General features: G+C 43.0%; 1 protein-coding gene across 1 annotated transcript in view; it reads right to left on the bottom strand.

Annotated features, from left to right (window-relative positions):
* Window positions 1-24,817, bottom strand: part of wdhd1 (WD repeat and HMG-box DNA binding protein 1) — a 61,401-nt gene that overhangs the window by 21,048 nt on the left and 15,536 nt on the right. Inside the window, exons 12-17 of the mRNA XM_038779334.1 lie at window positions 22,724-22,965; window positions 13,785-13,922; window positions 12,894-13,050; window positions 10,498-10,612; window positions 6,755-6,886; window positions 4,578-4,786 (exon numbers count right to left, since the gene is read on the bottom strand). Coding sequence (XP_038635262.1) covers window positions 4,578-4,786; window positions 6,755-6,886; window positions 10,498-10,612; window positions 12,894-13,050; window positions 13,785-13,922; window positions 22,724-22,965 — 993 coding nt within the window. The remainder of the gene's footprint in view (window positions 1-4,577; window positions 4,787-6,754; window positions 6,887-10,497; window positions 10,613-12,893; window positions 13,051-13,784; window positions 13,923-22,723; window positions 22,966-24,817) is intronic.

The raw sequence follows: 24,817 nt of genomic DNA on the forward strand, positions 1-24,817 counted from the left end.
CAAAAAAAAAAACATACGACATGGTGTCATGTGAGAGTACCTTTAAGAAATGGGTGTTTATTACTGCAGTGATGTCAGAGAGTGGGTGGAGCTGGGCTGTGTCAGCTTTTTACTTTCGTTTTAGGCTGTTTCCCGCAGGGTGTGTTTTTGTTTCATTTTCAGTGTGGGAGCTGAATGAAGCCAGACAGAGCAGCTTTACTGGTGATCTCTGCCTTCTATGTGTAGTTTTGCTTTAGTAAAATCTGATTTCAACAGATAGAACATGCAAAATCGCGACAGTATATTTTCCTACAGCTCATGATTTTGTGGGAACATGGGCAAATTAGCTGTGGTTTGAGAGGACAATAGGCATCTCTCTGTTTGAGTGAGACATCCGAGTATATCGCTCGAGGAGCACCACTCCACATCAAGCTTGGAGCAAGGCAGACAGGCCTCCAAGAACGAGCACAGCTGGTATGGGAATTGAACCCATTGCTACGAAACCCAACTTACTACTTGAACACAAAGGTTGATAATTCAAAGCTGAACAGCCTTAGGGCCTCCCGTATACGCGCAGAGAAATGAAGCTGGAGGAGCAGAAACGAGTCGAGCCGAAGGGAAGAGAGAGATGTTCCAGTCAAGAAAAATGATAAAGTAGACAAAGAAACCAGAATCCTTTTACTGCCATAAGAAAAGGCATCTCCAAGTCCATTGTTGGCAGCTGAATGGTAAAACAGTGGCAGTAATAATTACAAAAGCTGTTACCAGTAAAGAAAATAGATACTAGAAGAATGGTATTGATGCAAGGGACAAGGATTTCCACAGAGAAGGCTGCACCAGAAAGTGAAACTTGCGAGAAACTCAGTGCTACTAATGTTTTTACAGCGGGATACGGTAGAACTGAAAAAGATTACAAAGGGTTTATAATGGAAGGGGAAGTCACTCCACTTTTGTCCAACAATGAGTCCGGAAAAATCGTTACCCTGAGAGATACTGGTTCAGCTCCGAGCTTATTGGGAGCAAAGATATTAAAACTGCAGATTTTATATTGAGCAATGATACAGCAGGTAGTACAATTTTTTCACAGCCTGGGAGGGGATGTTGCAATTTCAAAGCTGTTCCTGTGAATAAAAACTCCTTGCCCAATTGTGATTCTGTTGAGTGAAGAAATGGTCCAAATAACAATACGGATGTTTCCACCTCAGTAATTGACAGTGTAGAAGCAACATAAGCGCCTGCAGAATTGAAAATGAACAAGTGTCAATGGAAGACACTGAAAGCGCAAAATGATTCGGCAGAGGGCACAAGTGCTCGCCAGTCATGAGACAGAGCACAGCAGCAGGAAGCCAGGCAAGCAAAAAATTCACAAAGGACTCTTTAAAACCCGCAGAGGAGTGGAATAATGTGGTTTGTGAACTGTGTGAAAGAGTTGAAATATTGAAAAGAACAATAAGTGAGGAAGCGATTGATATTGCTTGAAAGAGTATTAAATAATAACCGTTTGAGAAACTATGAGATCTCAAAATGTTCAAAGCAGGAATACCATACACTTTTTTCTGAACATAAAAAGCATCTCAATGACATCCTTGAAATGGAATTTCGAGTCAGTGGACAGGCGTACATTTTATCCTGGTCTTGGAGTGCGATTTCACCACATTTGAGTTTGGACAATGAGCTTAAAGATGGAATTGCATCAACCACTAACGAAAAGAACTGGACAGTGGACTTAAATAAAACCTTGTTGCTGAGCTAAAGACTGGAAATAACTGGTGTAACAATCGGAAGATGTTAGAAAAATTGGATTCTAAATGAAATAGGTAATGTAAGGGGTAAAAGCCTGGGCTGAGAATGTATTTTATTGCAATGGTCATGTTTCAGTTTCTTTAAAAAGCAGAGTTCTGTTCTGCTGGGCTAGAGTAGTTTTAGCAGCTAGCATGGGAAATTGACCAAGGAATGTTTCTGGGCTAATGCCTAGTGGTTTGCCTGGGGAGGTCCCCGAGGAATTAAAATGCTTTGCAGCCTGCAGAGAGAATTTGTTTTTTTTTAGTTTGGGGGAGATGAGGTCATTACTGGGTGGTGCCAAGGAATGCACAGACTCATTTGTTAGACATGATGTGGAGATGCCGGCGTTGGACTGGGGTGAGCACAGTAAGAAATCTTACAACACCAGGTTAAAGTCCAACAGGATTGTTTCAGTTTCCTTTGTTTCACCTTCGAAGGAGCTGCGCTCCGAAAGCTCGTGTTTGAAACAAACCTGTTGGACTTTAACCTGGTGTTGTAAGACTTCTTACTGTGCTCATTTGTTAGAAGCTGTGGAGAGAGGCAGTTTTGGAGAAAGCTGTGGAGACATAAGTTTGGAGAAAAGCCTTTTGGGTGTGAAGTCTGATCTGGCAACTCTGTTTTTTTAGATCACAGATAATTATAGGCAGTTTTTTGCCCATTAGGATAGAGGGAGAAAAAAAAAAAGAGTAATAATATTTTTAAAGTTGAAGTAGCTATTTGGAACTTTCAGCCAGAGTCTGAAGGGGTTCAAACATGAGCCAGAATCTGTTCTGTCCCACAAGTATTACTCTATGCCCTGCTCATTTTAAACTGGATTTAGAGCTGTATATGTTTCTTTTCTTGTTTAATGGGAAATTGTATAGTTGTGTTGAGGGCTAATTGCAAGCTGCTTTTTTTGGGTATGAAGTTAAATATTTATAATAAAAAGTTTTATTTTAAAAATAACCAGGCCCCAATTCTTCATGCAATCACTCTCCTGGAGCGATTCTTTCTTTCCGCGCAGTCTTTCAAATAAACTAAAATATTGGGGGTTTAGTCCAGTCTCCTAGCCACCGTTGTTGTCTGGTCCAGGATCATAATAGTGGGAATACAATGCTGAACTCTGATAATTTGGTGATGTTTAAATTATGCTGATCCTACTTGTTACATGTATTGGTTTTTGTTTTGGTTAAATCTTTGTAACTTGATATGACATATATACTTGTGAAACAAAATTAAAAGTTTATATCTATAGTAGGTAATAAGTTTTTTTTTTTAGACGTTTATGATGTCAAGTGCTTCCTGTAAAGGAATTGTAAAATCATTGTAAAGACCGTTGTAAAGAAACCTTCACTGTAGTGAGGCTATCTTTCTTCCAAAGTTAAAAAGGTGTTACAAATCCCACCTTGCTGTGCCGAACGGGCAGGTCAGCAACAGACTTCAGATATGCAGGTTGCACATATGCAGCTCAACATCTTCAGGTTCTTCACGCCCAGAACAGGCCCATTATGCCTGCACAAAGGCAGAAGAAGGGTGTGAAAACCCAGGTCAAGTGCTTGGGTGCAGAGTGCCAGAGTCACAAAGTGTCCCAGAGAGAGTGACAAGGGAGGAAGTCCTTAAAGGAAGTCTCAAGTAAGGGGCAAAGACAGGGGACAGATATAGGTCCCAGTTAAGTTAATAAAAAGAGAATTAGAATTAGAACAGTACAGCACAGAACAGGCCCTTCAGCCCTCAATGTTGTGCCGAGCAATGATCACCCTACCCAAGCCCACGCATCCACCCTATACCAGTAACCCAACAACCCCCATTAACATTATTTTTTAGGACACTAAGGGCAATTTAGCCTGGCCAATCCACCTAACCCGCACATCTTTGGACTGTGGGAGGAAACCGGAGCACCCGGAGGAAACCCACGCACACACGGGGAGGACGTGCAGACTCCACACAGACAGTGCCCCAGCCGGGAATCGAACCTGGGACCCTGAAGCTGTGAAGCATTGATGCTAACCACCATGCTGCCCATAAAGAGGAGCAGAGAAATAAGCTCCACGTAAGCCAAGTGAGCTCTAGTAATTGAAGGGGGCGGCTCAGAAGAAACCCTAAAGATCCACAAGGCAGCACAAGGTTGTTGAATCGGTGCTGTGGGCCTTTGGAGCGGTGATATTCTGCCTGGTGCTGCCAAAAAGCTGAAGTTATGTTTGGGAATTGATTCTTTTGAGTGTACTCAGGGGAACAGATTCGCAGAAGGAGAGTGTGAAACCCTGACGTGGGCCATTGTTTTGGCCCTCCAAGTCGAAGCAACTTTTGAAGTGAATTCCAACGTGAGATCTTTGAAAGTGAAGATTGGAAACCCTCATGAGAGACACAGAATTTCAGTGAGGTTGGTTGACTTAGTGTGACTAATTTCTGGGTGGATTGTTGAGTTATCCATGGGATCGGTTTTGGTTGCATCTGTCATTTATTGTGTAATGTGATGCGTCCAACCAGTTTGCCTGTTCACATGTACCTCATATTTACCCTGAATGTTAGAATATCAGACAGGCATTGTAAATTGTTTTACTCCCTGACTTGGTATAGCAAAGTTTATTTTTGTTTGTTCAAAACCATGGAATCTTATGGTTTCTTTACTATGCAAGTGTCTTAATTCTCAAACCTTCCCTACTTTAAACAAAATGTTAACGGTCCCTAACTAGCTCTCACCAAAACCTTGGAGGTTCTGGTGGTCAAGGATTGATTGTAAAGTCATGCTGGTGGTGCCATTCTTCTCACACTGTTGTCATCTAGCCAACTAAACTCACCGGTACATTGAAACTACAAATTAATAAAAGCAGCAATACCCAGCCTTTGGCACCGCTTGAAAGTCATCATCTTCGTCTTGTATGGTCAACAAAGCTGCAGCTTTCTCCTGCGCTACGTTGCTAAGGCGCTGGGCGAGAGTTAGACGCTTTGAACGTGAAGCATACTTGATAGCCAGATTCAAGACATTCTGGGTCATAAATTCAGAGAGTTCTTCACAGCGGAATTCACGCTCTACCTTACAAGACAACTAAACAATAAACAGTGTGTTAGTTTTTTTCCCCCTTGCTTTCAAAGTATAATGATACTGCTCATTTTACAAATCTTCATTTAAAAATCAATTCCAAAACATAAAAAGGTAAATTATATGCCAAAAATAGGTAAAATAATATTTTGGAGATAAAGCAAAACGCTGTGGATGATGAAAATCGGAATAAAAAATGAAAACCCCAGAAATACTCGGCAGGTCTGGCAGCACTTTTTGACCAAATATTCTGTGAGTATTTCCTGTTTTTATTTCAGGAAGTTTTGGGATTCATCTTTGTGCTCTGGTCAAAACATTAGCGCTGATAAATAGAATTCATCCTTTTGCATATCCACATTAAGCACTGCCGAGGGAGTTTTCGGAAAAGAGACATGTTGTCAAAGCTTTTCATCTTGGACTCACCAAGGGAAAAAAACAAGGATGTGTAGCCATCTGGGATGGCCACTTTCAGTATATAAAATGGACACTTGCAGAGCCTACAGGGAAAAATAGACAATACTGAGCAACAAGCAGGCACAGAGCCTGAATGTATATTTGGAAGGCTGTCAGCAGACGGAATCGAAACTCTGGGTTGATTTACATATTGACGGCCCATCTCCGGGGAACAAAGGACTAATGCTCAGGGAGCCGATACTGTCCCAGACAGTCAGGCGTCACTACCCCAACCAAAAAACATAAACAAAGCAAGGCCAACAGCCACCTGGGACACGCCCAGCCATCAAGGCACCCACCCCTTTATTGGTTTAGATCGATGACAATGATCAAGAAGCTGCCCAATTAATTGGGACCAAGTTTAAGGCCTGTCTAAAAGTGCGTGAAGCCCCTCCAAGTATAAGAAGTAACCCCCGCCAAAGGTTCAGCCTCTTGGATTCAGCTCTCAAGTGGAGAGACCCTTCCACCAGCGCCACCAGAGGCAAGTAAGTTCAAGTTCAACCCTCGCTACCAGACGGACGATCTTAGCTGTACTCCTGTTACCTCTTCGAACACAACAACCTCAGATCTGAACAACGGCCATTGTTCCTCTGACCTAGGTGGGCACCCAAAGTTAAGTATAGGTGTTAGTGATAGATATAGTTTAGCCTTTAGTGTTATTGTGCAAGAGTAGATTTTACTGTGTGTAAATAAAGTAGTATTGACTTTGAACTAACTAACTGTATTGGTTCTTTGATCGGTATTCAGGTTGAACCTTGTGGCGGTATCGAGAGATACCTGCCGACTTTGAAAGTATACTTGTAATTAGGATCAAGAAAGGCGACCTTATTAACCGCCATATTTATAGCAAGTAAACAGAGCAAAAAATGCCAAATTTCAAACGATAACAATTTACACTACAGGAGAAAAGGATGCTGATTGGCCGAGGTGTTGCCATGAAGTAAGCGGTGGGGAACTATATGCTCTCCTAGCTCCAGGCTAATTCAAAATGGCACAAGGCTTGAGCATATTCCTTTTGTATGCAGAGAACATGTTTGTGTGTATGAATGTATGTCACCTCTAGCAAGTGAAGCCACATTATGAGCTTGACTGATTATCTTACATCGGTTGTTAGTGCAACAATGAACGCACTCAATTGTGTAGCAACTGCTGTCCAATCGTGGAATCACATCTTACAACAGACATATTGCTTTGGGCTTTTCCAAGTGCAGGCTGGTTGAGTAGGGTCTGTATACTGCCTATTACAAGCAACTGAAGAAACGTGCTATTCTGCCTATATAATTGAGTAACACAGTGTATGAACTTCAGCGCCAGTGCAATGCCAGGTACATAGGCCAATGACCCAAAGTTTGACTGATCGAATCAAACAGCATGTTCTTGCTGTTGTAAATTTAAAATGAAATTGCACACAAAGTCCCTTTCTTTGCAAGATGTTCACATAACTTCCTCTTCATAGTCAGGAAAGGGAGGATGCGTATGTTTGCAGAAACAGCTGTGCAAGATTATATAGAATTTACTCACAGCAAACATCTTCATTAGCAGTTCCTGCTGTTCCTTTAGTGCTTGGTGTTTTGCAGTTTCGTCAAATTCATAGTTATTTTCTGCCAGATAGTCAAAATGATTGTGAAATAGAACAGATCGCCAGTACTGTTCCTAGGACGATGGGAAAGAATTTAAAACCACTAATGATATGCTACCAATAAAATTTCAACACAGGCTTCAGATATACTAGAAAATATTTTAGACTGAACTATTTATAACAATATTGTGAAAGTGGCAAACAGGTTTATATATCATGAAATCCATCCACAGCAGTTGCCCTTGAGATTAATCACTGTTTAGAAATCCAAGTCTCAAATTAAGTGCCTGCACATCCCCACAGTAACAACACATGCTAGAAACTACAAAAAGCACCATCTGGCATCTTTCAAAGATAAGAGATGACAGGGTAAGCATGAAATAGCATTATTTGACTGAGGAATACGGTGGTCTTTAAGAAGCACTGCGAAAATACTTTTCACCTCTTGGGTAGCAAACTGGGAGAGCTGGTCATCCATTAGTTATAGAAATTGTTTGATTTTAACTACCGATGACTTCTTCACCCTGCCAGTTTCCCACCTCCACTATATTAGCTGGAATTAAGCCTCCTTCCCCCAGATTTGCACAAATCATCTAGGTGCTTTCACCGTCTTATTGGAAGTTAACCAGAACTATGTTTTCAAGCCTCTTCCATTGCAAATGGGACTAGAACATAGAACATAGAACAGTACAGCACAGAACAGGCCCTTCGTCCCTCGATGTTGTGCCGAGCAATGATCACCCTACTCAAACCCACGTATCCACCCTATACCCGTAACCCAACAACAACCCCCCCCCCCCCCCCAAACCTTACTTTTTAGGACACTACGGGCAATTTAGCATGGCCAATCCACCTAACCCGCACATCTTTGGACTGTGGGAGGAAACCGGAGCACCCGGAGGAAACCCACGCACACACGGGGAGGACGTGCAGACTCCACACAGACAGTGACCCAGCCAGGAACCGAACCTGGGACCCTGGAGCTGTGAAGCATTTATGCTAACCACCATGCTACCGTGCTGCCCACAAGAACCTCATTCTTTCATCAGATCATCAATTTTTCATTCAATTTTCAAAGATTGGAAGTCAGTTTTTAAAATATTACATCCATAGTTCTGCATGCAATTCTTTTTAAAATAAATTTAGAGTACCCAATTCATTTTTTCCCCAATTTAAAGGGCAATTTAGCACATCTTTGGCTTGTGAGGGCGAAACCCACGCAAACACGGGGAGAATGTGCAAACTCCACACGGACAGTGACCCAGAGCTGGGATCGAACCTGGGACCTCGGCGCCATGAGACTGCAGTGCTACCACTGCGCCACCGTGCTGCCTGTGCATGCAATTCTAAGCACATACATTTACGAAGGACCTCACGATCTACAAGCTCAAAAACGCATACTCAGTAAAACTGTGAATATTCAGACACCGTCACCAATTTTCATTAACATACTGCTTTTCAAAAAATTAAATCAGAAAATACAACAAATTAGTTGTTAACTAAACTTAAATATTTGGATCAGTTCAAAAAGGAAACAGCCACGCACTAATCTGCAAGCAGAAACATTAGGTTCTTTAACATGGTTCCTTACAGTTTGAATAACTAGCAGCCGGTGCAGTGCCACAGGGAGTAGTGCTGGGGTCACAATTATTGACCATATATATATATTTTTATATAAATGTGGAGTACCCAATTATTTTTTCAAATTAGGGGCAATTTAACGTGGCCAATACACCTATCCTGCACATCTTTGGGTTGTGGGGGTGAGACCCATGCAGACACGGGGAGAATGTGCAAACTCCACACGGACAGTGACCCAGGGCCGGATTTCGAACCTGGGTCCTCAGCGCCGTAGGCAGCAATGCTAACCACTGTGCCACCGTGCTGCCCTCTTTACCGCATATGTTAATGACTTGGATGAGGGAAATGACTGCACTTTACCCAAGTTTGCGGATTACACCTAAATAGGTGGGAAGGCAAGTGGAGAGGATAACAAAAAGGGCAGAATTTCCGATATGCTGTCTGAGTGTCAGGTTCTCGCTGAAAACCGATGTGTAGCTCTCCAGATTTTGAGCCACTGTGGGTGGAGAAACAAAACAGTGGCCGGGGTTTTTGCGGTCTCAGAGGTCTCCGACAAGGCAGACTCCACAGAGATCGAGACGCCATCTTTAAACGGCACCCCAATCAGTACAGAAAGAAACCCCGTCCGATATTGCTGGCCCCACGAAGCATCAACATGGAGATCTACCCCCCCCCCCCAAAAACAAACAGCCAACGGGGCACCCCAGAGGGTCACTCCCTTGCACTGTCTCCTGGCACAGGTTGGCACCAGCAGGCATAATCTCAGAGTAAGGGCTTGCCCATTTAAGACAGGGATGAGGAGGAATCTCTTCTCTCAAGAGGGTAACAAAGTTGTGGAACTCTTTACTACAGTGGGCTGTAGAGGCTGGGTCGCTAAATGTATCCAAGTTTGAGATAGCCAGATTTTTAATCAGTGGGTAATCAGGGGTTATGGGGATGAGGTGGGAAATCATCATCAGAATTTACAGTGCAGAAGGAGGCCATTCGGCCCATCGAGTCTGTACCGGCTCCTGGAAAGAGCACCCTACCCAAGGTCAACACCTCCACCCTATCGCCATAACCCAGTAACCCCACCCAACACTAAGGGCAATTTTGGACACTAAGGGCAATTTATCATGGCCAATCCACCTAACCTGCACACCTTTGGACTGTGGGAGGAAACCGGAGCACTCGGAGGAAACCCACGCACACACGGGGAGGATGTGCAGACTCCGCACAGACAGTGACCCAAGTCGGAATCGAACCTGAGACCCTGGAGCTGTGAAGCAATTGTGCTATCCACAATGCTACCATGCTACCCATAAACAAATGAGTAACATATAATAATAATAATCGCTTATTCTGACAAGTAGGTTTTAATGAAGTTACTGTGAAAAGCCCCTAGTCGCCACATTCCAGTGCCTGTTCAGGGAGGCCAGTACGGGAGTTGAACCTGCGCTGCTGGCATTGTTCTGCATTACAAGCCAGCTGTTTAGCCCACTGTGCTACACCAGCCCCTTAAATGGAGTGAGGATTATCACATCAGACCAATCATGATCTCATTGAATAGAAGAACAGACTCAAAATGGCTGAATGGCCTACTTCTTCTCCCATGTCTTATGGTCTTGCGTATAATGACTTAATTTATCTTTTATTAAATTCATTTCAAAATTCAGAAATAATAAGGTACAGAGCTTTAGATTTTGCGAACAAGATTGAAGTACCATTGCACATAGGTTTGCATAATATTTTGATGGCAGCACGGTAGCGCAGTGGTTAGCAATGTGGCTTCACAGCGCCAGGGTACCAGGTTCGATTCCTGACTTGGGTCGCTGTCTGTGCGGAGTCTGCACGTTCTCCGTGTGTCTGCGTCGGTTTCTTCCTACAGTCCCGAAAGACGTACTGTAATTTGGACATTCTGAATTCTCCCTCTGTGTACCCGAACAGGTGCCGGAATGTGGCGACTAGGGACTTTTCACAGTAACTTCATTGTAGTGTTAATGTAAGCCGACTTGTGACAATAAAGATTATTATTATTATAAAAGATAAACAATATTTAGGAATTGCCGTAGGACGCATTGCCGTAGGACGCTGAATTGATGCAAAAGAAAGACCCATCTCATACCTCCATTTGTCCTTTTTCTGAACTGGTTTGGCAATAGGGTAGCTTCAGTGGTAGGATTGTTACAGTGGGGCGTGGAAGTGTAGGTGGGAACCTGGATCCTTTACATGGAATACATCTGTTAACGATAAAATGTCACTTTAGGTCTCATGGTGCAAGAAACATTAATCATTCCAGTCAGTCTTGCTTCATAATTACCTTTCCCACAAGCTGAACAAGATTTTCTTTTAATGCATGGTCAACTAGCACTATGAGAAATATTAGGAAATGTTGTCATGCAAGTGCACCGGCCCACCAATTAAGTGCACAATAGCAACCAAATAATTTGAAAGCTTCCCATGCAAATTATACAAAGGCTTACTAGTGTGAGGGCATGTATTTTTAAATAGTTCAGGTGCTTTTAGACATTGAAGCCATTCCATAATGGATTCCTCATTTAGTAGAAAAATTCCAAGAATGCAGGAAATTTAACTCGGGCAGTACCAATATTGGGCAGGGGAGTACAAAATGCCCACATTGTGACAAGTACACACATTCGGACAATAAGAATGGCTAGTATGTGTGATGGAAGCATTCATTCTGATTATTCGAGGTTAAAACAGCTTACATGATTCCATCTCAAACACTGGGTTAGGGTAACATACTGTATATTACATAGAAGTGTTTTACCTTTCATCTAACCCCATGTAATCTATCTTTTCCAGAAATTGGCAACTTTCAAGTAAATAGAACTGAAACTCGTAGGAGTTACAAGACGTGCAACTTCTGAATCGTGAAAAGGAAATTCATTTATTGCTTCACTTGTGGAAAAGCTGCACTCACGGGGATTGACACAACTTATAGGAGCTGGAAGAGGGAAGGGGTCGAGAGGATCAGGAATCGGTTTGTGGAGGGTAGGTTCGTGGGGCTGGAGGAATTGAAGTAGAAATACCAGCTCCCGAGGGGGGAGTGAATTTAGGTCTATGGTGGTGTGGAGCCTTGGTCACAAAGAGTTCCCTTCATTTCCTCAGCTGCCGAGCCATATGTCGATGGGTAGATTGTTGCCATGCGATGAGCTAGAAGGGAAGATCTCAGATAAATACGGGAGGTTGCAGGAGACGGAAAAGACCCCGTTAGCAGCGATAAAGGGGAAGTATAAGGAGCTGGGAATGGCATTAGGGAGAAGGGCCTGGAGTGAAACACTGTACTGGGTGAACTCTACCTCCACTTGTGCCAGAATGAGTCTGATGCAATTTAAAGTTGTTCACAGGGCTCATATGACTAGAGTGCGTGTGGTTGGATTCTTTCCTGATGTGGAAAATAGTTGTGGGAGATGCTCAAGGGGGCCAGCGAATCACATGCATATGTTTTTGTCCTGCTCAAAACTGATTGCGTTCTGGACATCAGTGTTCGAGACTTTGTTGACGATCGTGGGGGTGAGATTAGAGCCGCGTCCTTTGGTGGCAATTTTTGGTATATTGGAGTTGCCGGAACTGCCGGATTGGGGGGGCTTCGTCTCTGATTTACCAGCAACAAATCCTATTGGATTGAGGTCGATGGTGCCACCTCGGACTTTGGTGTGGTTGGGGGATTTGGCAGAGTTCCTGTAAATGGAAACAACTCGGCATGCCCTTAGGGGGTCGGAGGAGGGGTTCCATTCGAAGTGGAGTCTGTTTATCTCGGTTGGTCACCAACAATTAAATTAAGGAAGGGGGTGGGGTGGGGGGGGGAAGGAAGAGATTGGGGGTAGAACAAATTAGTTTACAAAGATATAAAAGTGTCAAACTGTGTGTATTATGGTTGTGTGTGTTTTAGATGATTGTGGAAATGTTGTATGGTTTGGAATAAAATAGAATTTTTAAAAAAAGGAAAAGCTGCACCCCAGTTTTTTTTCCCTGAAGGCGAACATTGTTAGAAATGCCACACTGCCTGTGCAAAGGTGCAATGAGCACATTAGTTATCATTATAAGTAGAATTACTAGAGTGCCATATAAACACATTTGGGCACTGTACGTTCAAGTACCTCAATTTTACCAAAGGCTTTGCTGCCTCTCATCAATACTAATGTCGCCATATTAATGCACCCTAGTATACAAATTGTTCACAGATCCAGTGGAAAAGTGAAATAAGTCCATACCTCCACCCTATCCCCATAACCCAGTAACCCCACCCAGCACCAAGGGCAATTTTGGACACCAAGGGCAATTTAGCACGGCCAATCCACCTAACCTGCACATCTTTGGACTGTGGGAGGAAGCCGGAGCAAACCCACGCAGACACGGGGAGAACGTGCAGACTCCACACAGACAGTGACCCAAGCCGGGATTCGAACCTGGGACCTTGGAGCTGTGAAGCATTTGTGCTAACCACTATGCTACCGTGCTGCCCTTTCTAACATCTAACTGGCATAGTTTCTTTACCTGAGTTGCTGAGGGCTTTCATGGATACCAACCACCCAGTAATAGTCAGAATTGCCCTTGCAATGGTCCCTGGTGTTAGAAATAGGAATCCAAGTGTTCCCTAGAGATCTGTTCAGCATTCGCACAATCCCATCCGAATCTGCAAATGCTGGGGTACCTACCAAAAAAAAGGATTAAACATTAGACAAAGTTCCAATTGTCATGCATATTTAGTGTAACATTGTTTTGGGCTTGTTAATGGTTTCAAGTCAAGTAACAAATGCTATTTCGAAAAGACATTCACTATGATACAAAGGCAATCAAGTTGAAGCATCAAGTTAGATGCACTGGTTGAGATGTTTAAACTTCAAGTTCAGCCCTTCTGTCAAAACATCTATTACACTTCTAAGAAAAATATAGCCATACTTGCTACAGTGAAACAAGGGGCCAATGCAGCAATAGAACAGGCCTTTTACCAATGTTCAGAAAACAAAGGTTATAAGTATATGTCTTTTTAAAGAATCAAACAAAAATGATTTTTTAAAAAATGAAATTAAAAGAAAAAATACTGTGAATGCACCACAGGCTGATATATACCCAAGAAAGATCATCTTGGGCTTCAAAAATAACCCTTCAGCGGTTTAAACGAAGGGTCGCATTCAATAATATCTTTCTTTTGCCATTAAATACTGAACAATCTGTGAGGACATTGTGTTTCCTCAGTTCCTTTCGCTTTCCATTAGTCTAACGTATTAACGTTGATCAATACATTCTGAACATATTTGAACACATTTTTGCGTATATGCAGTGTAACATCACGTTTCCAGGTTAAGAATTATATTTTCCCTCTTTCACAGTTGGCATGCTTGGTCCTACAGTAATTGGAAATTTATGGGAAGATATTAAAATAACCTTCAGCAGAGAAGCCTTGCCACATCAGGTAAGACTTCTTGTTGAGAGGAAGGGGTGCTCCTTGCACAATCTGACGGTTTCTTCTTCCTAATTCCATTAGTTGCACGCCCAGACATTGATCTCCATCAAACCCAGTGCCTGCAGAGAGAAAGCAAACTTCATCTCAGATAGCCAACGACAAGATGCCATTTTCATTTACACCGAAACTCTGGCTGGGATGTAGTCGGCTCTCGAATCCACTTTCCATGCTGGAGAATTACAGGATAATAACAGAGCATTACACAGATGGCGTAGCTGTTGGAATGGGTGCAAGCCAATAACCTCCAACAGTCAACAACTTCTGGATTGTTAACTTATTCCTGACAAAGACACAAAGGTTAAAACTTCCTTCAGCACAATTTCACTGCTTCAAAGGATGGCTAGTTGGACAAAAGTATTTAATTGGTTGTGAGGCACTTAGTGACTCTTAGTGGTTGTTAGAAACGCTATATAAACCCATGACTTTCATCTTGGGTCACGTAGAACAATTGATCACTAAAACTGCAAGGGTTTTATAAGTCCACTAGGTGGCAGTTTTCATTTACATGGAGGGAACAGAATTACATCCTTGTTCATTCAACAATTTATATTTACCATATATTGTACTTTTAATGCACTAAAATGCCCCACGGTGCTTTACAGAAGGTGAGCACGAGCTCAGAGGTGAGTCTGAGAGGAGGGATTGAAAAAGCAGAGGATTTTAGGGCGGGGAGTCTGCCTGGGCCTTTGAGAACAGAGCCACTGATGGAAGGGCAAAGGGGAAGGAGATTTGGGAGTGAGTGGAGTTGTCAGCCCGAAGGAGATTACAGGTTTTTAAAAAAATGTATTCTTTTATGGAATGTGGGCAGGGCGGGCAAGGCCAGCACCTGCTGCTGATCACTAATCACACTTGGCCTGGGTGGGTTGCTGGGTCATTTCAGAGGTCAGTTAACTTTAGAACAGTACAGCACAGAACAGGCCCTTCGGCCCTCGATGTTGTGCCGAGCAATGATCACCCTACTCAAACCCACAAATCCACCCTATACCCGTAACCCAACAACCCCCCCCCCCCCCCCTTACTTTTTAGGACACTATGGGCAATTTATCATGGCCAATCCACCTAACCCCGCACATCTTTGGACTGTGGGAGGAAACCGGAACACCCGGAGGAAACCCACGCACACACGGGGAGGACGTGCAGACTCCGCACAGACAGTGACCCAGCCGGGAATCGAACCTGGGACCCTGGAGCTGTGAAGCATTTATGCTAACCACCATGCTACCGTGCTGCGCACATTTATTACTCTTAAGAGCCAACCACATTGCTGTGGATCTGGAGGCACTCGTAGACCAGACCGAGTCAGATGACAGGTTTCATTCCCTGAAGGGCATTAGTGAACCAGAGTTCTTTTTTCCCCCCCGACAGCCGATCATAGCGTCACGGTCACCATTGCTGAGACTAGCTTTCTATTCCAGATGAATTGATACATTCTGCAGCTGCCCTGCTGGGATTTGAACCCATATTCCCCGAGCATTCATTAGCCTGGGCCTCTGGATTACGAATGCAGTGGCATTACAACTTTGTCACCATCTTCCACCCACTCACCTCCAAAAGGAGGAGGGAAGAAGCTATTGAGGGATTAAAAGACTAGGATGATAAATTTGAAATCGGAGGATCAGGAGCCAATGGAACAAGGTGCGGCATTCAAAATATTAAAGTTACTAAACGGTGAAAGATAGGAGGCTAAAACAGGAGAGCATTGAAAGAGTCAAATCTGGAGGTGACAAGACATCGATGAGGGTTCAAGCAATGGATGGGCTGAGGTAAAGGTGGAGATATAGAGAAACAAAGTCAACAGTGAGGTTATGGATGTTATGTTGGGGGCTGAAGACAAGTCATTAGCTTTTCCAATGAAATATGCACCACTGTCACGTTGGAGAATATGGTGGTGGCGGAGGAGTATTGTCACTGGACAAATAAATCAGAGATCCAGAGTAATGCTCTGGGGACCCAGGTTCAAATCCTGAAACTGCACATGGTGAAATTTGAATTCAGTAAAAATCTGGAGTCTAATGATGACCACAAAACCATTGTCGATCGTCATAAAAACCCATCTGGTTCACTAATGTCCTTTAGGGAAGGAAATCTGCCGCCCTTGCCCGATGTGGCCTACATGTGACTCCAGGCCCACAGCAATGTGGTTAACCCTTAACTGCCCCCTCAAGGGCAATGAGGGATGGACAATAAGCCCCCGACGTCCACGTCCCACGAACGAATAAAGGAAAAAAAAAAGTAGTGTTTCTATTTGGGACATTTTCAGTAATTTGGTAGGGTGGAAATGCAGCTAGAGGAATTCAAATGGGGGGTGTGAGAGCAACGAGCCAGAATGTGCATGCTAACAACACATTCAGGGACTCGCGAAGAAAGGGAGGCTGGATATGGAGTGTTAGTAGACAATGGAAAAACGGTGCTCTTTCGGCTAAATATTTCACATTATGCTTAAAAGGGGCTACACACTGCCATTTTAATGTGCTGCCCAATTAAAATGACCCAAATGTTTTGAATTCAAAGGAAACTTGGAAAAATACATGAAAAGAATTGAGAGTGTGCTCTTAAGGTTTTTAAAAGTGAACATACATGGGTTCTTGCTGGTCTGCTTTTGGAGTAAAGAATGCGGTTTTAAATCTGCCATTCAACATTTAAGAAACATAAATTAAAATAAATAGCAACGTCCTGTCTTTTACAACAGAAGTAACATTTTCCCATTTACTTCTGAAGAGAGCAGCTATGAGTGAATGTTTCCAATGAATTTTCATCAGCCACGAAACAAATATTTGTATTTGAGCCACGAGCCTATCACTGCTCTTTTCAGTCCACCACCTAGGTTTTGATTTAGTAAAGATATACAAAAGAAACATAATTAGAAAGAAATGTAATGTTTGCTTCGGAACATTAGTGTTTGCAGGTTTGCAATAATGACGAATGGGACAAAAGCCAGAGGTTGCAACATACCAACATCAAAATCGTTGGCTGATAAATTGCACTGCCGCTGATGCAGAATGTTCCAGCTGTTAACAACTTCCTACCACGTTCAACCACCTCCAAACAGCAATTGGCAAAGGATTGAATGTAACACCAGTAATTCGAGCAATGATTTGGAGGCATTTGACAGGCACAACTTAAAATTAATGCGAAAACAACTTTGAGGATATAAAAAAGGACAAAAACGGAGAACAGGGCTTGGCTAGTTCAAACAAGTATTCAGGAAAGCAGTGAAGAATAGGCAGTGAGGAATTATCATGCAAAACATTAATATTTGACGAGTTGTTGTTCCTACAATATAACGGTGACTACACTTCAAAAGGTATGTCTCTAGTTGTAAAGAGCTTGATATGTCTGTGGACGTGAAAAGCTTTGTATAAACGGCAAATCTTTTTTATCATTAGTAAAGATTCGGGACTTTTGTTCACGTCTTCTTTACAGAAAGAGCCGTAAATCTCCCGAGGCCCTAACCAGCGTGACATTCAAGATTTGGTGCAAGGGAATCCCCTTGCCTCAATTTAAAACCGAGGAATTTGGACATTTTTGGTCTACTGATTTTTTTAAACACACAAGGATAATATTGGCAGGTCAGCCATCAAACCAACTCCTTCAAGACATCTTTAAGAACGGTAAAAATATTTCCAAGCTACAGTGCAGTTAAAGTAGAGCATGGATGTGAACAAGTGGACCTGCAAGGCCAATCTCTTCCGTCAAACTGGACAGATGCAGCAAATCACTGATCCACTCATGTCTTAAGAGATACAGAATGAAAGGGGATCCACTGGAAAAACTTCCCCTGATGTTATCACTTCCCTTACTCTTCATCCGAGTATTGCTGGAAACTTGACTTGTGGAAAAACCAGCTTCTTTTATTCCCAACTACTAAATCTTGATTATTCAAAGATCGTCAGAGGCATCAAGACCAACTGACCATCTGTGAGCATACTGAAGAACTTACTTAAAAACAGAGTTAAATACTTATGTCCTGCCCCGCACATGAGCATGAGAGGCAGCATAAGTTAGGCCAGATTGCTTACTGGTCTCTGCCATTCAATAACATCAGAACTGCTCTGATCTTGGCTTCTATTATTATTATTATTCCACTTTCCTACCTATTTCCTATGAGCTCTGACCTCATCTAGAACAGAAATCCTGTCCAACTCATCCCCGAATATATTCACTGACCAAGTCTCCATCCGAGGTACAGAATTCCAAAGAATCAGTACCCTGAGAAAATAAATTCCTCCTCATCTTGACCTTAAATCAACACTAGGTTAAAGTCCAACTTGTTTGTTTCAAACACTAGCTTTCGGAGCACTGCTCCTTCCTCAGGTGAATGATTCACCTGAGGAAGGAGCAGTGCTCCGAAAGCTAGTGTTTGAAACAAACATGTTGGACTTTAACCTGGTGTTGTAAGACTTCTTACCGTGCTCACCCCAGTCCAACGGCGGCATCTCCACATCATGATCTTAAATGGGAGATCTCTTCTTCTGAAACTGTGCGCCTAGTTGTAGATTTCCAAACAAGGTGAAACATCCTCTCAGCACCTAACCTGTCAAGCCCCCTCATAATCACATATGTTTCAATAAGGTCACCTCCAATTCTTCTGAACTCCCATCGGTATAGACTCACCCTGCTCAGCTTTTCCTCATCAGAGAACCCCTCACCCCAGGAAACAGCCCAGCAAATTTTCTCTGAATTGCCTCCAATGCAAGTATATCCCTCATTAAATAAGGAGGCCAAAACTGTATGCAGTACCCTGGGTGTGTTTCAGATGCCCTGTACAGTGGCAGCACATTTTAATGCAACGCTGGTAAGGGCCTTGAGGTTTTTGGCTTAATAATAATAAATAATAATAATAATAATTGCTTATTGTCACAAGTAGGCTTCAATGAAGTTACTGTGAAAAGCCCCAAGTCGCCACATTCCGGCGCCTGTTCAGGGAGGCCGGTACAGGCTTTCTATGAAGATGATATGAAACAAAGTCTTGAGTGTTTATGAAGAAAAGAGACTTGCATTTGAACATTGCTTTTCACAACTACCAGGCATCTCAAAGCACTTCACAATTTTTTTTTTTTATTTAAAGTTTTCATAAATTTCGAGTACCCAATTCTTTTTTTCAAATTAAGGGGCAATCCACCTCGCCTGCGCATATTTTTGGATTGTGGGGGTGAGACCCACGCAGACACAAGGAGAATGTTCAAACTCCACACGGACAGTGATCCAGGGCTGGGATCAACCCCAGGTCCTTGGTGCCATGAGGCAGCAGTGCTAACCACTGCGCCACCGTGCCACCTCCAGCACTTTACAATAAATGACGTACCCTTTTAAAGTGTAAACAATGCTATATTGTCAGAACAATGACAATACGAGTCAATCATTGATTCCCTACTTTTATACTCCACAGTTCTTGCAATAAAAGCCAACATCCCATTTGCCTTCTTAATTACAAGAGTACCTACCTATGAATTTGTGTTACATGTATAAGGACACCCAGATCCCTTTTTACTACAGAATTCTGTAGTCTTTCTCCGTTTGAGTAAATCTTTGCTTTTCTATTCTTCCTACCATAGTGGATAATCTCTTTATTTTCCCACATTATAATCCACCTGCCAATTTCTAGCCCACTCACTTACTCCATCCATGTGCCTGGATGGCACAACTTGCTTTCCCACCTATCTTTGTATCATAAGCAAATTTAGCTGCAATACACTCATCGCTTCATCCAAGTAATTAATGAGTAGGTTATAAGTGGTTGACGCTTCACCAATTTCTGTGGCACTCCATTAGTTAGTTTTGTCATGGGAATGTCACTTTAAGAAATGTTTGTCTTCTCAAGTGGCTGCAGTGATGTCATTGTGTGGGTGGAGCTGGGCTCTGGCTCTGCTTTTTACTTTCGTTTTGAGCTGGAAGCTGTTTTTGGCTCTGTGTTTTAGTTTCATTTACAGTTGGAGAGCTGCATTCAAACCAAGGAGGTGTATTTTGGTCTCTCTTTCTGCCTGCTAAAGAATGTCTCCAGATCACTTGATGATTTCAAAGTAATACCTGTTTCTGTAAGGAATGCAAACCTACTGTCTTTGTTAAAAAGGGTCTTTGACTCATGGATGTAGTTAGGAAAGTTACTAAGGGTTACCTATAGAGTGCTGTATCTTTGGGGGCGGGGGGGGGGGGATCAGTGTTGGTAGTTGATATGATGTTTACTGTGTGTTTATAAAATGTTAACTGGATTCATAGAATAAATTTTTGTTTAAAAATACTTTAGATCTCTGTTGCATCACTCCTGTAAAGTGGGCCCTTGTGCTCCCCATAACCAAAATCTATTAAAATTTGTGGGTCAGGTGAACTCCATTATATACTTTGGTGTTCTCCAAACCCTGGCCCATAATAAATTGGGGGTTTGTGGGGTAAAAGTCTATCTTTCGTGATTGGGTTGGCTTAGTGAAGTTAAAGACAGTGAGGGGTGAGCATATTCGTGTTTGCTTTTCAGGTGTGGTACACTCTAGTTTAAGTAGGGAGTGTGTTGTGGACAATGGCTCTTTCAGAGGCTAGGAAGTTTTTTTTTTGGGGGGGGGGTGGAGAAGGTCACATGCAGTACCTTACAAAGAGACTAAAAAAAGGCTTTTAGGTTTGGCAAAAAGCATTGCAGTTAATGTTACCCGACAGTTTGCCAACCTGAAAATGACCCATTTGTCCCTACCCTCCTTTTCCTGTTAGTTAACCAATCCTTCAATCATGCTATTAGATTATCCTCAACACATCTTATGTAGTAACCTTTTTATGTGGGATCTTACCAAATACACTATATCTACTGGTTTCCGTTTATCCATCCTGCTTGTTACATCCTCAGGAAACTCTAATAACCTTTGCAGACAAAGATTTCCCTTTTGTGAAACAATTATGTCTCTGCTTGACTGGTGATGTCGTAAGAACAGACCAAGCAGAATTCCTGCCAACTGGATGAAGTGGCGAGTGTATTGTAGCTAAATTTCCTACCATGCTTTTTGTTTGCAAAATAACATTTCTCAGGATGCAACAGGGTTCTGGCCTTTTAAATTACTGCACCTCTGTTGATTACAAGATAATTATAGATTAAAAAGCCCATTTCCTGAAATTAGTCTAACATTTTATTAGCTTGAATCACTCTCCCCCTTTCCTGGTCACAGTTTTAAATAATTTAAGTAATTTGTGGAAATTTCTCTTCCACACCATTACAGAGCTATTATGTTTAAATAAATTGACAGCACAGGCACCTGACAATAAAGGAAAAGAGTGTGGTGGAGGTCACACAGATCACTCCTACCCACCCTGACTTACGAAGAGTGCTGCAAAGGCACTTATCTCATGAATCCAGCCCTTCAGGCCACCCTTCAGCTGCCAGGTTCCTGCCAGGTTCTTCCCCCCCCCCCCCCCCCCCCCCCCCCCCCCCCGAGGCCCAGGTTGGTTGCAGAAATAAAAATAAATTGTACAGGGCAGCACGGTAGCACAGTGGAGAGCAGCACAATGGTTAGCTCAGTTGCTTCACACCTCCAGGGTCCCAGGTTCGATTGCCGGCTTGGGCCACTGTGCGGAATCTGCACGTTCTCCCCGTGTCTGCGTGGGTTTCCTCCGGGTGCTCCGGATTCCTCCCACAGTTCAAAGATGTGCAGGTTAGGTGGATTGGCCATGCTAAATTACTCTTAGTGTCCCAAAAAAAGTTAGGTGGGGTTACTGGATTATGGGATAGGTTAGAGGTGTGACCTAGGTAGGTTGCACTTTCCAAGGGCCGGTGCAAACTCGATGGACGAATGGTCTCCTGCACTGTAAATTCTATGATTCTACGATATAGTTTGATCATCAAAACCACTGTTTTCACAACAATAGTTTAAACATTCTTTGTTGACTATTGCTTGTTATCGGTAGGATTTGTAAAGCACTAAGTGCACTAAAACCCCTTGGCCTGACTGTAGAAATCAGCAAAGGGTTGAATAAACATGGTGCAGGTGGTGCATCTCAGACACGGTAATGATACAACAGGAGGTCTGGTAGAGTTACGTTGCATGCCATTGTTCAACGGCTTTGCCCCAAAAGGGTTGGGAATGATAACATTCAAGATTATACAAGTGGATGAAGGAAAAATGCTTGAAGGGACTTGGCTGAAGGTGGACAGCTATGATAGGAAATATTTGCTCACCCGGAGGGTTAATGCGATCCCGGAATGGTTGAACTAGATGGTCTGGTGCCATTTTGTAACTTTGATGCATTTTGAGGGAGTGGCTCACTATAATACCCTAAAATGACACCAGATTGATGGCAGCCGGTTTGGAGTGGACGAGAACTGGAATCATAAAACTGCCTATAACTCCTCACAAATTGGAATTCAAAGTATTGACGATTTAAACTGAAATATGATTTGAAACTGTAATAAGACAAAGGCATCTTAACATAGAACAGTACAGCACAGAACAGGCCCTTCGGCCCTCGATGTTGTGCCGAGCAATGATCACCCTACTCAAACCCACGCATCCACCCCATACCCGTAACCCAACAACCCCCCCCCCCCTTAACCTTACTTTTTAGGACACTACGGGCAATTTAGCATGGCCAATCCACCTAACCCGCACATCTTTGGACTGTGAGAGGAAACCGGAGCACCCGGAGGAAACCCACGCACACACGGGGAGGACGTGCAGACTCCACACAGACAGTGACCCAGCCGGGAATCGAACCTGGGACCCTGAAGCTGTGAAGCATTTATGCTAACCACCATGCTACCGTGTTGCCCACCTTGTTGTTTTATTCTGCATTCCACTGCCCTCTGCCAGACTTAAAACTGTTTGCTGCCGATACGGTTCAGAAAACAAAAAGTCTGATGATTCAGAAAGGATTTTGAATGAATTACCTCGGTGATAAGAAATCAATAGCTGTTCTCCGTGTCCTGTCATAGAGACTACAGGTCCCATTAGACTGAAGAGCTCCTTTTGTACACCACCGATGCTGAAGATACGAACTATCTGAGCATTTGTCGAAACAGCAGCCCAGCCCTGACCAAGGCAAATGGCTTCAATGCTTTCATCATTTGGCATATCCACCATCCATTCTTTGTTTGTGTCCCTGGAGTTGAAGTGAATACACTGGAGTGTGCTGGTAGACAAATAGAAAAGCAAAGTGTCTGAATGTACACAATAACTTCCTTTTTGAAGAGTACATTATTGATAAGTTTCTCGTGTGCTGGGTTTGAAACATGACAAAAGGATTTGGCTTGGATGATCAGAATGCAGAAAAACGTTTGGGTTCCCCCAATAATTCAGCAGGTTAAGACAGTGGTTGAACCACTTAAGCCACAACTCCGGGTTCAATCCCTGGACTTTGCCACGTTTACTGATCTTCCACTGCACAGAAGTAACTTGTCAACTTAGTTTAGTTGGGAGCATTTTCCTCCTTTTTGTTTTCAAGATCCACTTTGATTTTGAGAAATAAAATACTGACAGGTACGGAGGAAATTCTTTTCATCATAGGAGCTCTCCTGGTGAACTGACTAACATTTCTCTCTCCACCAACACCACCAAATTATCTGCTCAATCGTTCGTTTAACATATATTGTAATGTGCAAATTCCTGCCCTGTCTGCCCGTACCGCAACAGGTCAAATAAATTATTTTGCATATCCAGAGAAAAGGGACAATATAAATGAAAATTCCCAACGTGACAACAGGCCTGGGTTCCCCTCGCTATAACGAAGGGATAACCGCCCAGGGTTACAGCTTATAATCACCATCCAACAAGCCCCATCGCCAAGAAACACCAGTAGACACTTTGTCAGGACAAGATCGAGTTCATCCAAGATACCGGTTATTGTTGACTAGCCTGCTTACACTTTCCATCTTGGTTCACATGTGAATTAAAGATCATGGAATTTGGGGTAACTTATTGGCATGGATTGAGAATTTGTTGACCGACAGAAAACAGAGTGGGAATAAATGGGTATTTTTCCGAGCGGCAGAGTGACTAGTGGGGTACCACAGGGATCAGGGCTTTGGCCACAGCTGTTCCCGATACAAATATATAAATGGCCCGGATGAGGGAACCAACTGTAGCATTTATAAGTCTGCTGACGACGCAAAACTGGCCGGAATTGTTAGGATGCTAGGAGGCTTCAAGGTGATTTAGACAAGTTGAGTGAGTGGGCAAAACATGCCGATGTAGTACAACATGGCTAAATGTCAAGTTATACACTTTGGTGTGAAACCAGAACAATATTTAAATAGTGATATTTTGGGAAGTGTGGATGTACAAAAGGATCTGGGTGTCCTTGTACACTAGTCAATGAAAGCAGAGAGGCAGGTGCAGCAAGCAATTAGGAAGGCAAATAGTATGTTGGCCTTCATTGCAAGAAGTTTAAGTTCGCAAGTAGGGATGTCTTACTGCAGTTATACGGGGCTTTGGTGAGACCACACCTGGAATATTGTATGCAGGTTTGGCCTCTCTACCAAAGAAAGGATACACTTGCCATAGAGGGAGTGCAGCAGAGGTTCACCAGGCTGATACCGGGGTTAGCGGGACTGTCCTGAGGAAATATTGGTTTGACTGGGCCTGTATTCACTCGAGTTTAGAAGGGTGAGAGGAGATCTTATTTAAACGTCTAAAATTCTAACAAGGCTGGAACAGAATAGATGCAGGCAGGATGTTTTCACTGGTTGGGGGAATCTAGAACCAGCTGACACAGTCTCCGGATATGGGGTAGACCATTTAGGACTGAGATGAGGAAAGAGTGACCCTGTGGAATTCTCTACCACAGAGAAGTCAACAAATGTATTCAAGAAAGAGATAGATTTTTAAAAGATTGGAATGGAATCAAGGGGTACCGATTTTCTACGTTAATTACGGCCACCCTTGTGAAATACAGACTGGTGGAAAAAAATGCAGTTATTTCCATTGGTTCCATCAGCATCGACACTTCCCCAATCTGCTGCAACACTGACTTTAAGTGTATCAGT

This window comes from Scyliorhinus canicula, chromosome 2 (assembly GCF_902713615.1).
Source record: "Scyliorhinus canicula chromosome 2, sScyCan1.1, whole genome shotgun sequence".
Lineage (NCBI taxonomy): Eukaryota > Metazoa > Chordata > Chondrichthyes > Carcharhiniformes > Scyliorhinidae > Scyliorhinus > Scyliorhinus canicula.